General features: G+C 50.9%; 3 protein-coding genes across 3 annotated transcripts; 1 reads left to right on the top strand and 2 right to left on the bottom strand.

Moving 5' to 3' along the window:
• Window positions 1–5,285: 5,285 nt before the first annotated feature.
• On the bottom strand, window positions 5,286–8,747 carry LOC100898694 (60 kDa SS-A/Ro ribonucleoprotein). The gene is made up of 9 exons (XM_029111404.1): window positions 8,657–8,747; window positions 7,623–7,886; window positions 7,270–7,531; window positions 6,999–7,177; window positions 6,758–6,915; window positions 6,467–6,644; window positions 6,024–6,310; window positions 5,561–5,695; window positions 5,286–5,432 (listed from the first exon to the last, which is right to left on the bottom strand). The coding sequence occupies exons 2-9, from the start codon at window positions 7,881–7,883 to the stop codon at window positions 5,300–5,302; spliced, it is 1,593 nt and encodes a 530-aa protein (XP_028967237.1). The 5' UTR covers window positions 7,884–7,886; window positions 8,657–8,747; the 3' UTR covers window positions 5,286–5,299.
• Window positions 8,748–9,648: 901 nt separating this feature from the next.
• LOC100903031 (Surfeit locus protein 6) lies at window positions 9,649–11,522 on the top strand. Its single transcript, XM_003743049.2, has 5 exons — window positions 9,649–9,988; window positions 10,103–10,273; window positions 10,427–10,618; window positions 10,791–11,047; window positions 11,168–11,522. The coding sequence occupies exons 1-5, from the start codon at window positions 9,820–9,822 to the stop codon at window positions 11,474–11,476; spliced, it is 1,098 nt and encodes a 365-aa protein (XP_003743097.1). The 5' UTR covers window positions 9,649–9,819; the 3' UTR covers window positions 11,477–11,522.
• A 36-nt stretch (window positions 11,523–11,558) lies between these two features.
• LOC100903171 (calcyclin-binding protein) lies at window positions 11,559–12,912 on the bottom strand. Its single transcript, XM_003743050.2, has 3 exons — window positions 12,799–12,912; window positions 12,367–12,583; window positions 11,559–12,216 (listed from the first exon to the last, which is right to left on the bottom strand). The coding sequence occupies exons 1-3, from the start codon at window positions 12,817–12,819 to the stop codon at window positions 11,750–11,752; spliced, it is 705 nt and encodes a 234-aa protein (XP_003743098.1). The 5' UTR covers window positions 12,820–12,912; the 3' UTR covers window positions 11,559–11,749.
• Between the last annotated feature and the right edge of the window lie 829 nt (window positions 12,913–13,741).

The raw sequence follows: 13,741 nt of genomic DNA, 5'->3' as shown, positions 1-13,741 counted from the left end.
TGAAGTCTCTCACTTCGAGCGTACGAGCCAACACTATCCGGTCGACACAGACGTTGATTTCGCTAATCGTGGGTCTCGTTCTCCCTTGCTCAGACAGAGCTGGGGAATATGCGACACTTTTCGCAAAATAATCGCTCAAGCTCTAATGAGCATAAGTATTGCTGGTATCCTCCTACGGAATGAAATCACAATGTCTGTCTGTCGCCGAACAAAGCGATTTTGGCGATTTTTTTTCCGACTAGACTTCAACCTTTCAACCACCTTCAAATCGACGCCCACGAACCTTCGTGGGGTCAAGATATACCTTCCAAGCTGCTCGGACGCATGCTTTCCGCGAGATTCTTGTCTCTCTCCTTTCACAGTCATTTTTCAGTAAATGTAAAGCCTTCCCACCATGATGTGATTGAAGCCCTGGTGGCACGCGGCGGGGCGGGGCGCCCCTACGGCTGGTCGACTATAGTCTCGATTATAATTAAAAAGGGAGCCACTTATCGTCTGTGGTTCTCTGGGCAAGGATTGCATGGTTCTTCAAAGCATCCGCTTTCCAAGAAGATCGGAGGGGGCTGTATGCCAGGTTGGGATCTGACTATAAATAATTGACTTCCGTTCGACCCTCTCTGTTCTACTAATAGCTCGGCTAACAGAGATCAAGTTTTTCGGAATTGTGAGATCCGCGAGTAGTCGACCGAGCAGCGGCGAAACTTTGAATTTGATCAGAGCGATTCGGAAGCAAAGGGTGCGCCTCTGATTGAATCAGGAATCTGATTAGTCCAGGAGAATTCCCTCGCATCTTGGCTCGATCATTGAGCCGATCTGATTATCCAAGGCACCGATTACTCGGCTCCCGTTAGCTTCGGTCGCGGTCGATCTCGCTGGCATAGAGGAGTCCCGGCATTCAACCCATTCGGACGGATTGAAGAAAAATTTCAGCTCCAAAATCTGGCAATCAGGGTACAGATAATGAATCGAAAAGCATAATCGAACGCCTTCCATCGACCGGGAAGATCAGTGAATTGATCACAGAGATTCCCTGCGAGCATTCCCACGCCGCATGAGGTTCCCTCACCCATTGCCCCACCGATTTTTCTCATAAAACACAGCGACGAATCCCCTCCCCATGCTATCTAAGAGGGGTTTCCTGCATGGAGCCTCGTACAGGGCGCGACATCCCTTCTGATAAGTTCCCTGCGTGAATATAGGAGGAAATCGCTCTCGACGTTCTTACAATGAGCTCTCCTGACAGCTCCGAATGGGAACCTACGGTGTGGCCGGCCGAGTGCTCCGCGCGCCCTGCTCCCCTCTAGCCTCGAAGCTTCCCGTATCATGTTTCGCCCTCGTGGCTCCCTTTTAGTGCCTCCGCTTGGAAACGACTCCCTGATGCGAGACTATGCTCCGGAACGGCTGGCTACCTATGAGAGAAGTCTTCCTCGCCTCAATCCCGCGCGAATCCAGTCCTTATCCTGGAAGACAGCTCACGTATCACCCCATTTGACATTTTCGGGTCGGGGAGAACCTCCTAAATCCAATCTCCCGGGCTCCATCGATGGAGTCAGTGTTTGCGGATCGGGATTGTTTCGTCGGGAAGGCCTCACCCCCATCAACTTCTTGCTCGTTCCGGGAGCAGGAGCGGCTTTCAAGCTCACGCCGGAACGCTCTCGATTCGGATAGCGCCCAAGAATCAATCTACAATTTCGTGTCGACGCGACTCGGCGAGAGACAATCACATGCGTATATTTATACGAGAGAATCGGAGGAGAGTTTAACAACAAAGTTTGAAAAAATTTCTCATTTCTTTTAGCACTTCTCTGAAGATTTCGTTGTGATCCTCGTGAAAGAGCCTGAGGCAACAACGGAGAGTTCATTCCGTATCCAGGTACCGACCAACGACTCGTTCGTCCATCACGGGGAGCCGAAACTTCACGGGTTACTCCCGCGAGCCGGGCAGAAGACCCCTGCGGGGTCATGAACTCGATTTTGTATCAACTGCCATCTGGAGATTGGTGTTCCTCCTTCGCTGCGAGCTCTCTCCCCTCGAGTGAGAGTCTATATCTCACGGAAGCTCGTAGAGATTCGGCTCCTCGATCGAGAAGCTTTTCGTGATGAAATTTCCCCGATCTGCGAAGAGCTCCGCGCTGGGAAACGACATCCTCTTCCCGCGTATAGATTGCGTACGCTGGCTGTAAGTCCGCCGCGTTGAAGTCCAGAAGGTAGGTGTCACGGGGGAGTACGCCGCGAAGTCAGAATCATGGATAGCTAACTTACCCCCGGCCATTGAGCTCCTGACTCTCCGGAAAAGAGTCAGCCTCATCGTAGTCTGATATATGTAGAAATAGCTAAATCCGATGCGCATCTTATGAGCTCACGATGGTCGAGAAGGATTTCGCATGGGATTCAGAAAGTCTAAAAGTGGAATGTCGGCTCGGGACGCAAGCCGAAAATGAATAAAAATGATTGAGCGTCGGGCAGAGCGAGAGAGATCGACGGAGCCATTACCATCCTATGGCAGCTGAAGCAGCCGCCTAACTAATGCCGCAGTAGGCGCACCGTGCAATTAACCGGGTCGCGAGAGGAACCAAGTCTTTCCACGCAATTTCACGCGACAACTCCTACCTCCATTGCCGCCTCCGACGTTACGGGCAGCAGAAGTAGCAAAGCAAGCCGGCGACCGACCGAACGCACGGGCCCTCCCGTCCATTCGTGGATTCCAGCAGGTATTAACCACTAATACCTTCTGCTCGCTCGTGGCTCTCTCCACCTTGACGGCCGATTCCCCTCTTGGCGATTAGGTGAACGGGACACATTAGCATTGCGTAAGCCATTACGATGAAGCCAGCCTCCAACCCTCACGGAATAACGGCCTCGGCTCGCGGGTTGCTCTCGCGATGTTGAGTATTTACCCGGACTCGCTCTACGATTCGCGGGGAGCGGCTGAATGGTCACGTATCTTAGGAAGGAGGGGCCGAGGAGACGGCCCAATACGGGCATCTATGCTCCGGAGCTTCAAAGCCCACAATGCCGTTGGCGGGCTCGAGTCAGACTTCAGATCTCGTTTCTGCTCTCAGCGAAAATTCGGCGATTCACCTAGGTATTTGTATCGACTTTTCCTGACGAGAGGTCATCGCCTTCTCAAATGATCCAAATGCTCTTATCTTACTGACACGAGAGAATCAACGGTCTCTCGGTTCGATTCCCACCCTTCGAAACCTTGAGGTAGCCCGATAGCTAAGACGTGTCCGACGATGGGAGCACGTGCGTCTAGTGTTTCTTTGGAATTTTTATTCGATGCCTGTAGAATATATGTACATGCGCGTGAATTTGAAGAATACCTTCAGTGACAGGAATAATGGTGGCTGTCGTCGAGTCGGCTGAATGATTGAGACCTGAAGAAATCCTCGGTGGCCCAGAATAGGTCCTGAGTACATCGGAAACTTGATTCGTTGAGCGTCTTCCTAGAGCGGAGAACTCCTCGGGCATCGGCCAGCCTCGCTGTGCCTCTGCGAATGAGGGGAAATAAAAGACTCGGGCTTGGGTTTCCGTTGGTTCCTCTGTTTATTGACATCAGGGGATGCTAGAACGAGAAACTACACAGAGGAGACGATCTGTCGACTCATGAGTCGTGAGGCTCCTCTCTATGGAGGGAGCTCTTCTCCTTAGATCGATTGAGTCTCCAGAGGAGAACATCTTCCCTCCGGATTCTCAATCACCGATCATACGAATTTCGGAAGCTCTTGAAGAGTCTGCAGCGAGAAAGTATAACAATTGCTCATGCGCCCTAGATAGTTTGCTCGTCACTGGATGTCGCTGCCGGCTCCCTGCGTTTTCCCGGGTCCAGCTCGTCAGAGGTCAGTTTTCGCCAATCAGACCACGGTCGAATCGACGTATTCCTGCTCACCGCTCAAAAACCAACGTGAGGATGCGTCCGGAAAACTCGGCGCAGTAAACAGAACGATTTCCAGATTCATCACGTACTTGGACCCGCTAATATTGTTCGGATAGGTATAGAGTATAGGAGGTTACATTGCTACCTCGATAGAAGTTCAAGGGTTTTTGGTCCGGATTAGGCTCCGCTTCATGTGGTTTGTCCGCGAAATGGCTTCACGGAACGGCCTCGCAACAAGGTTTCACGATAAGGTCCCACGCAGTGCATCCTAGGATGTTCTCAAGGCTAGGGAGCCGGGTAGACAAGATGGAACTAGCGAGCACATGTCTGTATCAGGGAAGACTCATAGATTTTTCCTGACTACGTCACTGCTGTGATTGCGGTTGGCTCGGTCGGCCCTGCACATGCGTGGTGGATGCCACTCGATGCAAACGAGGCGACCTATAAATTCCGTCATGATAAGCTCGATCAAACAAATGTATTTCAATAGAGCAGTGGTAAGAAAATTACTCTCATTCATAGTTCATAAACTGGGTCGTGGGTCACTAGGCACTTCTTCATGTACACGAATTATAACGGAACATTTTGCACAGGAATGGAACTAACCTAATCCTTTCGTATTCGACCTGTATAGAGGTGTCGTGAAAAGTAGATAAAGTATACTTTAACATCATTGCGATCGAGTACCTAAGAGTCGAGATAGTTAATCGACGAAGGACTAGCTCGGACGATCTTCGTAGCCAATGGTTTTCAGAGACAACTGTAGAGAATTCGCCTCGGATGCACCGATTTGAGCACAAGCCCGATAGAGCCGCGAAGATCGCCCCGTCGCCCACCCCTCGCCCCTGAAAGTTTCGCCAGGGCCTTGGGATCGCTCAAGTTTCAAATCTAATATTCGACATGTACAAAATCGGTTGATCGAAGAGCATTATCGATTTAACAATAGATCAGCGGATAAATTCGGATGTCTCACTTGTAGAAGGTGATGAGCGAATCAGTGTTCTGTAGCGGTGGGTATAAGTCTCGCAACATCACTCATTCGCGGACTCGTCGCGTAGCGCTCTCTGAAAAGCGGGACGTTTTTCGCGATCGGTTTGGATTTCGAAATTCACTCGATTGAAATAAGCCAGCCCTCGTGGGATTGCGAATACTAGAGTAGAGGTTCCGAGTCGCATACGATGGGCAACAGAGAGTTAGTCACGTGTGCCTATCGAGTCCTTCCTGGTATGTTTTCGACGCTCCATCCGCCGAACCGGAGCTGACGCCAGAGTACAAGACCTTGTTGACGATCTTTTGACAATGCTGGATGCAGGATCCTGAGAGCTTTGAAAGCACGCGGCAGTGTTCAGAGGGAGTGCTCGGATGACCGGCGGGCTCCCTCGATCGCTCGGTAATAGTGTCCGGATTTACATAAGTAGTCTAGATGTTGTCCAAAGCGAAATTGACAATGATCTTGATTATGTTTTCGTCGAAACAGCACACGTCCAACATTCCTGCTTCGTCAGGTGGCGCGACGGCAAAACCTCTCGAAAACCAGGCGCACGTCACATATCTGGAGTGGAAGACATTGTTAGATCATTCATTTCGACATCCCATCGGAGTTCTTTCAAGGGAACAGAATTCTACAAGTTCGATCTAGTTCCGAGTCAAATCTCATCCAACCTCGGTGGACACACTCACTTGGCATCGTTTACATTGCAAATCCGACGGTAGTCTTTAAGGGCCTCTGCAGGGTGAACGGTATCAACAGTATTGCATTGACGATCTGTGCAAACAATGATCACGTCGAATTCGTTGTTCCGTTGAGAGGCCCATCTGTTCGGGGATTGAAAAGAGAGACCGCTCAGGAAAATGCTGGACAAACTTATGATTTCATGGAGCATGGACGTGCATAGCCGCAACGACGCCGCTCGCGCGGGAGGCGGTGTGGGTTCGATCCCTGCTGCCGGAAAAGTATGCAGGTACTCGGCCTTGATCCTCCTGAGTACATTTGCTCTATGGATCCGTCCTCGGAAGCAATGTGAATAACAGTACCCGGGACGTTAAACCTTGACTGTGTGGATCAGCCCGAAAAAGTTTTTTGGAGCATGGATGAAGTTTTCGTTGATGATGCCGAATCTCCGAGAAAATTTCTCCCACTCACCTCAGAGGCAGACAAAGACTAGCTGTACCAGGATCCACTTCTTCGCATCGCTCGAGAAGATCTGCCATCGTCATCTTCTGATTGATCTCCAAATCGTGCAGACCCGCCCGACCGAAGGCCAGGGCCTGCACTCTGCCCCCAACAAGACCTTCCTGTCGGCATAACGACATGGCGAGCAATATCGACGCTTCGATCGCCGTCACTGGGTGAGCCGCAGAACCACTGTGCCACATCCCATTACTCACGTCTGTCACTATCAGGTAGTTCTTGAGTGTTGGCCGCATTTGCTGGAAATCACCAAAAATACTTAATCACTCCGAGTCTTCAGCTCAAGACGGCCAGCGAGTGACTCGTCCAACATCATTCCTTGGATCTGGTAGGTCTGCGTTCGATCGAGCGCCTCTTCTCGATCAATGAATAACTGATGCCATCGAGCAGCTAACCTTGAAGGATGCCATGTGCAAATTGTACAAAATTTCTTGGAGCTGTCGCGCCGTCGGTGGCACTTCCGGTGTCGGGGGGAGAGTCGAATGTATCGACGTGGAACAGATGGTTCTCATGAGGACATAGGTGGCGCATGGGTCCCAAGGACAATTCGTCATAACCGAGTCACAACTTATCCTGCGAGGAGAAAGCCATTCCGTGAGGGAAACGAGAAAAACATATGAGACTACCGATCTCGAGGATCCAAGAGGCGTCGTACCACCTTGAAGTTGACGGAGTCAGGCCCTTACCTCTGCATGATGATCCGCAACAATCCAAGACTTGGTCTGAGTAGGTTGCTGTGGGCGAGATGGGGAAGCCACTCCAGAATAGATTCGATAGGCGCTCTCGACATGCACGCCAACCACACGTCCCGGGCATGCAGATATCGCGTGGGAATGTGCTCGACCTTGTTTAGGGAGGGACAATATATTCACCGTCGTTGTCTCGAGAATTCCGTTATTCGGAAGAATAATTTCCACCTTTACTCACAGCCAAGGGATTGTTCTTCATGACTTTAGCTGCTTGCGCTGCGGTCGGCGCTTGTTTCAAATCGTAGACAGCCTGAAGATACGTCAGAGTGTCTTTCACCTCGAGGTCGTCACAGGTGCCGTATTTTTCTTTCGCATCGTGAAATCCTCTGGAGACGTAGCGAAAAACGCACGAAACTCCTGCAACGACCGTGGATTCGTTCAAGGCTCGTGCTCGATCTTTTTCGAAGCTAGTCGTGAGCACGGACGGACGATCAAGTGAGTTCGCTCACCTAAGGAGGGTGGTTTCACGTGAGCCAATCTGAGTACGTCGCGGTGAGACCATCTGTACCGAGAGACCGTTTTGGTGACCATTTCTGCGAGCTCTCTCGTGTTGTGACTCAGATACCACTTCTTCACCGAGGATCGATGTGCCCGTCCCCAGCCCGTGGTCAGGGGACGCTGGGTGTCTTCCATGTACTTCGTGAAGGCAAATAACGTCGCGGCCGTATTGCACACTTGTTTCAGAGCACCGTATGCAGCGCTCTTCGTTGCCTGGAAATCGACGCAAATTAAGATACTGACTCGAAAGGGCGTGACCGACAAGCTCTCTGAATGCGTGATTCTGACGCTTGAGGCCACTCACGATATCTGTGGATTGAGCGCAGACTGCCAGCGAGAACGCGAGTGCTTCTGGACATATTGAGATTTTTTCCGTGGAGTATCGCAGAATGAGAACAACAACATCCAATCCTCGACCCCTGTGTATAAGTTCCTTGATGGTGAATGCGTTGTCGATGCAAGGGTGTCGCTTGCTGCGAAGATAACGATTGCTCTCGCTCCCCATGAACAAGAACCTCCGTAATCTCCTCCAGGACACTTCTTCTCCCGGGGATGAGGCCGACATTTCCTGGAAATTCAAAATACCGTAAGAAAAATCGCTCCCCCGTGCCCCCCCGATGGGGTTCAGAACCGTGATATAAGAAACACCCGGATGATCTCAGGACGTCGAATATCGGGATTGATTCTTTCGCTGTGACACCAGAACGAGAATGACACTGCGAACCACAAGTCCGTCACGGGGAGCATCGGCGCCGTACTCAATAGAATGAGAATGAATCAGGTGAGGAATGACGAGGGCGCTGCCCCGATCGTCCCCGCTCAAGCTGCGCATGATAGACCCAGTCATCCTCATCAGATATCGCATCTTAATTCGACAGCATGATTCATCGAAACCATGTAATTCGACCTTCCTGAAGACTCTCCATGTTGGCTCAATTGTCCACATCCGTCGAAAGTCGCTGTCAGCAATCAAAACTACTGTAAATGCTCCACAAATCCATATGGAGACCTCGTTGACTGGCCTTCAAAAACCGTCGTCTACAAGGACGTAATGTCTCGAGACATCTTTCATCCTCAGGGATAGGAAACTCAAGCCCGATAATAAGCCAAGCGTCCAATGATCGTCGACGAAGCAGAGCAGCTCTGCGAAAGCTCGGAGAGATCAGCTGTGAGCGCCGATGGGGAATCAGCTGGTCAGCTCTCGAGCTTTCAATCGTTGCGATATCTGATCCTGGAGCCAAGGGCCTTTGAACGGAACGTATCGTAACCGGAACACCAAGGAAAAACTGAACGGATTTAACGTGATCGTAGCCGTTAAGAGAACATTGAAGGACGTACCGAGGTTTTCCGGTCGACTCCACCAAGACCGAGAATCCTAATGCGCAGCTTTCACTGTGGCAGCAGCGCCATCGCGATCTTGCTCAACAGTGTTTGTAAATAGGTGTAAGAAAATGGCGGCGACCCGCGCGTGTAATGAGGTCGGACATCAAAGTCTCACGGAACGCAGGAGCGCCGTTCTCGAGGAGTGCGGGAACGCTACAGCTTGAGCATGCCTACTCGAAGATCGACAAGGAGAGCGTACGGAGCATGTGAGCAACCTGATGATTTGGAACACACTCGAGTTCCTGATCGCGGTCGCAGACGAACGTTTGTCAGACGCTGATGATCATGATCTCTGCTTGGAATTACCAAAACCCGAGAACTCCCAGACTTGCACGAGCTGCTTCATCTCTTCGAAGGGCCGCAAATTAGCTGGGAAATGTGCTAACTTTTTCCGTTCGTCAATTCCGTCCCGAAGAGGTCCGTCTCGGCACTCGTCTCCGTGTATCCCACCGTTCCGGCACATATCCACCAAGCAGAGTCTTCACGCGGCGATAGGCGATGATGTCGCGAGTCGCGATGGCGCGGCTTCCTGGCTCCTGGCATGCAGGTCTTCTCTTGACTTTTTTCAATATTTACTCGGCTGCCCTGATTGAATAGTCACAACTCACAACGGAACCGAAGAATCGAGGTTTCGAGAAATGGAGGGGGCCGCCCGATGGCGCACGAAATTTCAAGAGAGATCACCAGCATCATCGTCTCTTCTCCACTCCTCCACAGACCACCCATAGATCTTACTCCCGTTCTAGATTTCCCCGTTAAGGAACTCCTTGGGGTTGTCGCGAGGCCTGGCGTATTCAGGATTCCGCGGGATCGACCGAGCCATATATCTTTGATCGTGCGGGGAATAGGGCAAGGAGCGCACAAGCGGACGCATTGAGTCCAGCCATCCCCCTCTCGGCTAGCTCTTGTTTGTTTACATCCCGGCTGCAGAAGAGACCACGTGCTGCTGTCTGCGCGCCCACAGAGCTCACTTGGAGTTGTTCCTTTCCCCTGTTCGTATGTTTCACCAGCACGGGAGACGTGGTCACTGAAGGAATGTCCGGAATCGAATCCTGAAACTTTCTGATAGCTCGCTCCATTTACATGATCAGAGTGCCCTGATTCTGAATATTTTCGGCATGTCGTCCGACCAAAAGTCAGCCGAAGGCACTGCGTTGCAGCAGATGCGACAAGACGATCAGTTTTTCTGTTCCTTGATCAACACAATTCCTGCGAAATTCTACTTTGACCAAGATACTGTCAAGGAGATCCGGGAAAAGATCCTGGAAACGACCGAGTCAGCTCTAGGTGAGTAAGGCAGTAGGCCTGCGCCGATCGCACCCAGTCTGCGCCTCTCGCCTAGGACAGCTACGGACTGCTAGAAAAACTTACCACTCAATGAAAATCTATTCTCCGCTGCAGGGGGCAGTCAACGATTTGGTAAACTCGGTCAAGCCGGGAAGCACAGATTCGCAAAGTTGAACCCAGCGATCAACAAGAGTGTCCTAAGGATACTTGAAGAAGTCGACGCGGAAGAGAAAGGAAAGCGCCAGAAACAGAACAAGAAAATCAAAAAAGACAGATTGACTCTCTGTAAGTATGAGCTAAGCTTTAGAGACTCACGGTTCACCTTGGAGACCAGTGGCTGGAAGACGGGGTTATTCGAGCATGCCACCGGTTTTCGAAGAGAAGTCTTTTCGTTGAGCCTTCGCAGGTCTAATTTCCCAGCAAAACCTCGATTTTCAGTGAGTAAACAGGGAACTCTGCATTCGCCAGCGCTAGACAGAGCATCTTCAATTGAGGCCCTTCAACAGAGTTTGAGACAGAAGATCGAGAAGATGAAGTCCGGTAGAGATTTGGAGCAGATCAGAGCTCGGAGAGAGATCGAGAAGTTGCGTCAGCAGAAGAATAAACGGGGTACAGGAAATCAAATGAAAGGTAGGAATCGTGTTGAAGGGCGACGCAACGAAGTAGTTCTCATATCGACCTCGACCTCCCTGCTCCGAGGTCGCACAGTAGACATGGGTCGAGCCACGGTCTCGAAGCGGGATTCGTTCTGTGCGGGAATCGCTCCGTCGTCCTCTCAAGGATTCTTTTTTGTGGGTTGCAGGTGGCAAGGCCAAAACAGAAGGAAGCATGGAAGTCGACCCGGTGACTCCTCCGGCGAATTCGAAATCTAAAGCGGTTTTCAATTCGGAGGGAAAGATGGTATTCAGCAAATTCGATTTTAGCAACAATGGGGCTCCTGATGCGCCGATAGCCAACAACAAAGCGCTCAAGAAGATGACAAACGTCAAAGGTCTCAAGGGTTACAAGAAGCAGCTCGAATTCGTTGAAGAAAAACAGAAGAAACTCGAAGAGCTCAAGGTAGGAATGAACATTCCCGATCAGAATCGGGAGAAAGGGAGTAGAGCAGGTGACTGGGTGAATTTCAGAATGCTTTATTCGTGAACGCTTGACCGGAACGATATCTCTGTGTCTCTCCAGGAGTCCGACCCGAATAAAGCGGCAGAAATAGAAGAGAAGGCCGCATGGCTGGACGCGATCGACAAATCCAAGGGCATAAAGAAGAAGAATGACCCCGAAATGCTTAGGAAATCTATTAAGAAGAGGGAGAAACTAAAGGAGAGATCCAGGAAGAAATGGGCAGATCGACAAGACACCGTGAGGAAACAGCAGGATGAGCGTCAGGCCAAACGCAAAGCGAACTTGCAAGCTCGACGCGAGCAGAAGGTCAGCCATAAGCTGAAGAAGTTATCGAAGAAAGGACGGGTCCTCAACGTGCCCGGCTTCTGATTCATGCGAGCGGCTTCCGGAACGCGTCTCCAGCATGTAAACTTGTGCGGACTGTAAATAAAGAGGCTTTCCTCCGATATCGACGAGAAGCGGCTATCTTTTATTATTCACCGAAATACTTCCATTGTGCACATCGTCCGAAGCCTCGAGGAGGAGAAAGTTTAAAGAATAATTCCTCTCGCTACTCTCAGGATGGTGAGCCGAAGAAATCAGCGTCGATAGTTCGAGAAATCATTGATATTCAAGCGGACGGCATGTCCTAATCGTTCCATTTCACGGGAAGTCCATGCCTTCCATTGTCGAAGAGGCCCCGCCATCCCGACTCTGAGACCAAGCTTTTGCGATGCTGCGCTTCATCTCGTCGTCTCCCTCCTCGTAGAGTTTCTTCATCATGCTCATCAGGCCCTTCGACGGATCATCCGATTCTATCTCGGGCTTGAATTTGGCGTCGCGAGCCTCTTTGATGTTCTTTTCGGTCTTGGTGATGAACGGCCAATTGCCGCTCTTCTTTTTCTTGAGGAGAATCACGATACTGTCCGTTTTCACTTTGTGGTGTGACTCCTCTACGACCACGTTCTCGAGGAGTTTCTCAATGCTGAAAATTCTGGTCTTGTCGGGAGCAGAGATCGTGAGCGAGCAGCCAGTCTCGGTCACGGTCAAAGCGATCAGGTTCGCGTCCAAGTTCTGGACACCGGGGACGGTCAAATAGAATTTGACGAATTTGTCCGATTGATCCCAAGCTGAAAGGAGAACGAAACGTGATGGATACAGGGGCAATCGAAAAAGACCCGAATATTCCTTTCTTTGCCCGATGCTGGTGTTCGGCCGTATTTTCAATAGGTGAATTTCCGGCGCCCTCGTCCTGGTAAGGGTAGTGACGTTCTACTCACCGTAGTCTCGAAGCTTCTCAGTGGGAATGACAGCCGAAGTTTTCGGTGGGTTGCTCGACGCCGAAGCACTGGCAGAGGGAGGGTTTTTGTCCGCGGCCTCTTTCAATGAGATCAGGATCGTTTCCATTTTCCGTAGCTCGGTGCTGAGTACATCTCTGACTTTGGCGCGGCTAGCGGTCTCTAACAAGTTGCGCAGCTCCGCGATGTCAGCTTTCAGCTGGAATAAGAGGGCGAATCTTCAATCGGCGAACACTCGAAGGGTCCTCCTACATGCACCATAGTATTCTTTGGCAAGCGGATCACCGGTCCAAAAATAAAAAGTCAATCTATTCCCGTGAAGCACGGGAAACTGAACCTGCCGAAGCAAATATCACTCAGAATCCGAATGTTCTCGGATCGAAAAATCAATATGTTCACTCTGCGTTGACCAACCTCCTCGATTTTGACGGGCATTTTCCAGGGGCCTGACCCTTCGTGATCTACTTATCGAATCAGTCGAAGTCTCGCGAACGACAACTCTTCCGAAGCGCGCACAGTTCTCTGTAGAAGTTTCTAGCAGGGGGGAAGGCGGTCGCGCTGAGAGGCGTCGTGGGAACGTTTCCTCTCCCCAGGAATCGTTCTTCGGTTGCTGAAGCTTGGTCCAAATTCTTCAGCCTGTTGGAGGGGAAGCGTTCGCTGGGAAACCATCTATTTCCACTTTAATCGTCGGTGAACATGCGCTCAGTGCTATCCATTGAACGATTCATTATTTCTAAGCGTGCACAAGAGCCTCGTTCGATAATTAGGCGGAAAGGCGCCAAAATTCAAACCGACAGGGAGTAAACAGACTCGAAAACAGAACGTCGTCGACCTGTCAGAGCCCATGTGGGTGAATTGATTTCAACTGCCGAGCTTGATGAGAGATTATGACTCAGCGCGGCGGGAAAGTGCCCGTCCAGAAGTTGAACGTTGCGGTTCTCGTAGACTATGTGGAGCAGTCAAGATATCTCTTCGATCCCACGGACCCACTTTTTGCGAAGTCCGAGATACGATACGCTCGGTGGAAAGAAATAGGGAATTTCTTCGGAATCTCCGGGGAAAGTGCGATGCGGTTTTGGGTCAAGGCGGTTGTGCGCTACAAATTCGTGTTGAAAAAAATCATAGCCGCCCATCTGCTTGGGAGACCGATCCAAGTGAGTCTCATAGAGCCGTTCTCGTGTTCAGGGCGGACGGATTCGACTGTAGAATATATTGGCGCCTTCCCCTTCCTGTGAGCCACTCGGGTTCTCCTCATGAGGTCCATTGATGTGCTCCCGATCCATTGCAGAAAGAACAAGTCGGATCCTGGTTCGACATCGTAGGGAAACTCGTCGGTGTGGAATTCGATGCGGTCGCA

The sequence above is a fragment of the Galendromus occidentalis genome, unplaced genomic scaffold, assembly GCF_000255335.2.
Source record: "Galendromus occidentalis unplaced genomic scaffold, Mocc_1.1 scf7180000077438, whole genome shotgun sequence".
In the NCBI taxonomy this organism is placed as follows: Eukaryota; Metazoa; Arthropoda; class Arachnida; order Mesostigmata; family Phytoseiidae; genus Galendromus; species Galendromus occidentalis.
The sequence above is the reverse complement of the archived record's forward strand: the minus strand, read 5'-3'. Positions and strand labels throughout refer to the sequence as shown.

Coding starts and splice junctions, on each gene's coding strand:
- LOC100898694 (XM_029111404.1), bottom strand. CDS start 7,883: ATGTCGGCCTCATCCCCGGGAGAAGAAGTGTCCTGGAGGAGATTACGG. Junction 6,916..6,998: donor TGAAGAACAATCCCTTGGCT/GTGAGTAAAGGT, acceptor TCCCTAAACAAG/GTCGAGCACATTCCCACGCG. Junction 6,645..6,757: donor TTGCGGATCATCATGCAGAG/GTAAGGGCCTGA, acceptor TTCTCCTCGCAG/GATAAGTTGTGACTCGGTTA.
- LOC100903031 (XM_003743049.2), top strand. CDS start 9,820: ATGTCGTCCGACCAAAAGTCAGCCGAAGGCACTGCGTTGCAGCAGATG. Junction 9,989..10,102: donor AACGACCGAGTCAGCTCTAG/GTGAGTAAGGCA, acceptor TCTCCGCTGCAG/GGGGCAGTCAACGATTTGGT. Junction 10,619..10,790: donor TACAGGAAATCAAATGAAAG/GTAGGAATCGTG, acceptor TGTGGGTTGCAG/GTGGCAAGGCCAAAACAGAA.
- LOC100903171 (XM_003743050.2), bottom strand. CDS start 12,819: ATGCCCGTCAAAATCGAGGAG. Junction 12,584..12,798: donor TGCCCGTCAAAATCGAGGAG/GTTGGTCAACGC, acceptor CTCTTATTCCAG/CTGAAAGCTGACATCGCGGA. Junction 12,217..12,366: donor TGAGAAGCTTCGAGACTACG/GTGAGTAGAACG, acceptor TTCTCCTTTCAG/CTTGGGATCAATCGGACAAA.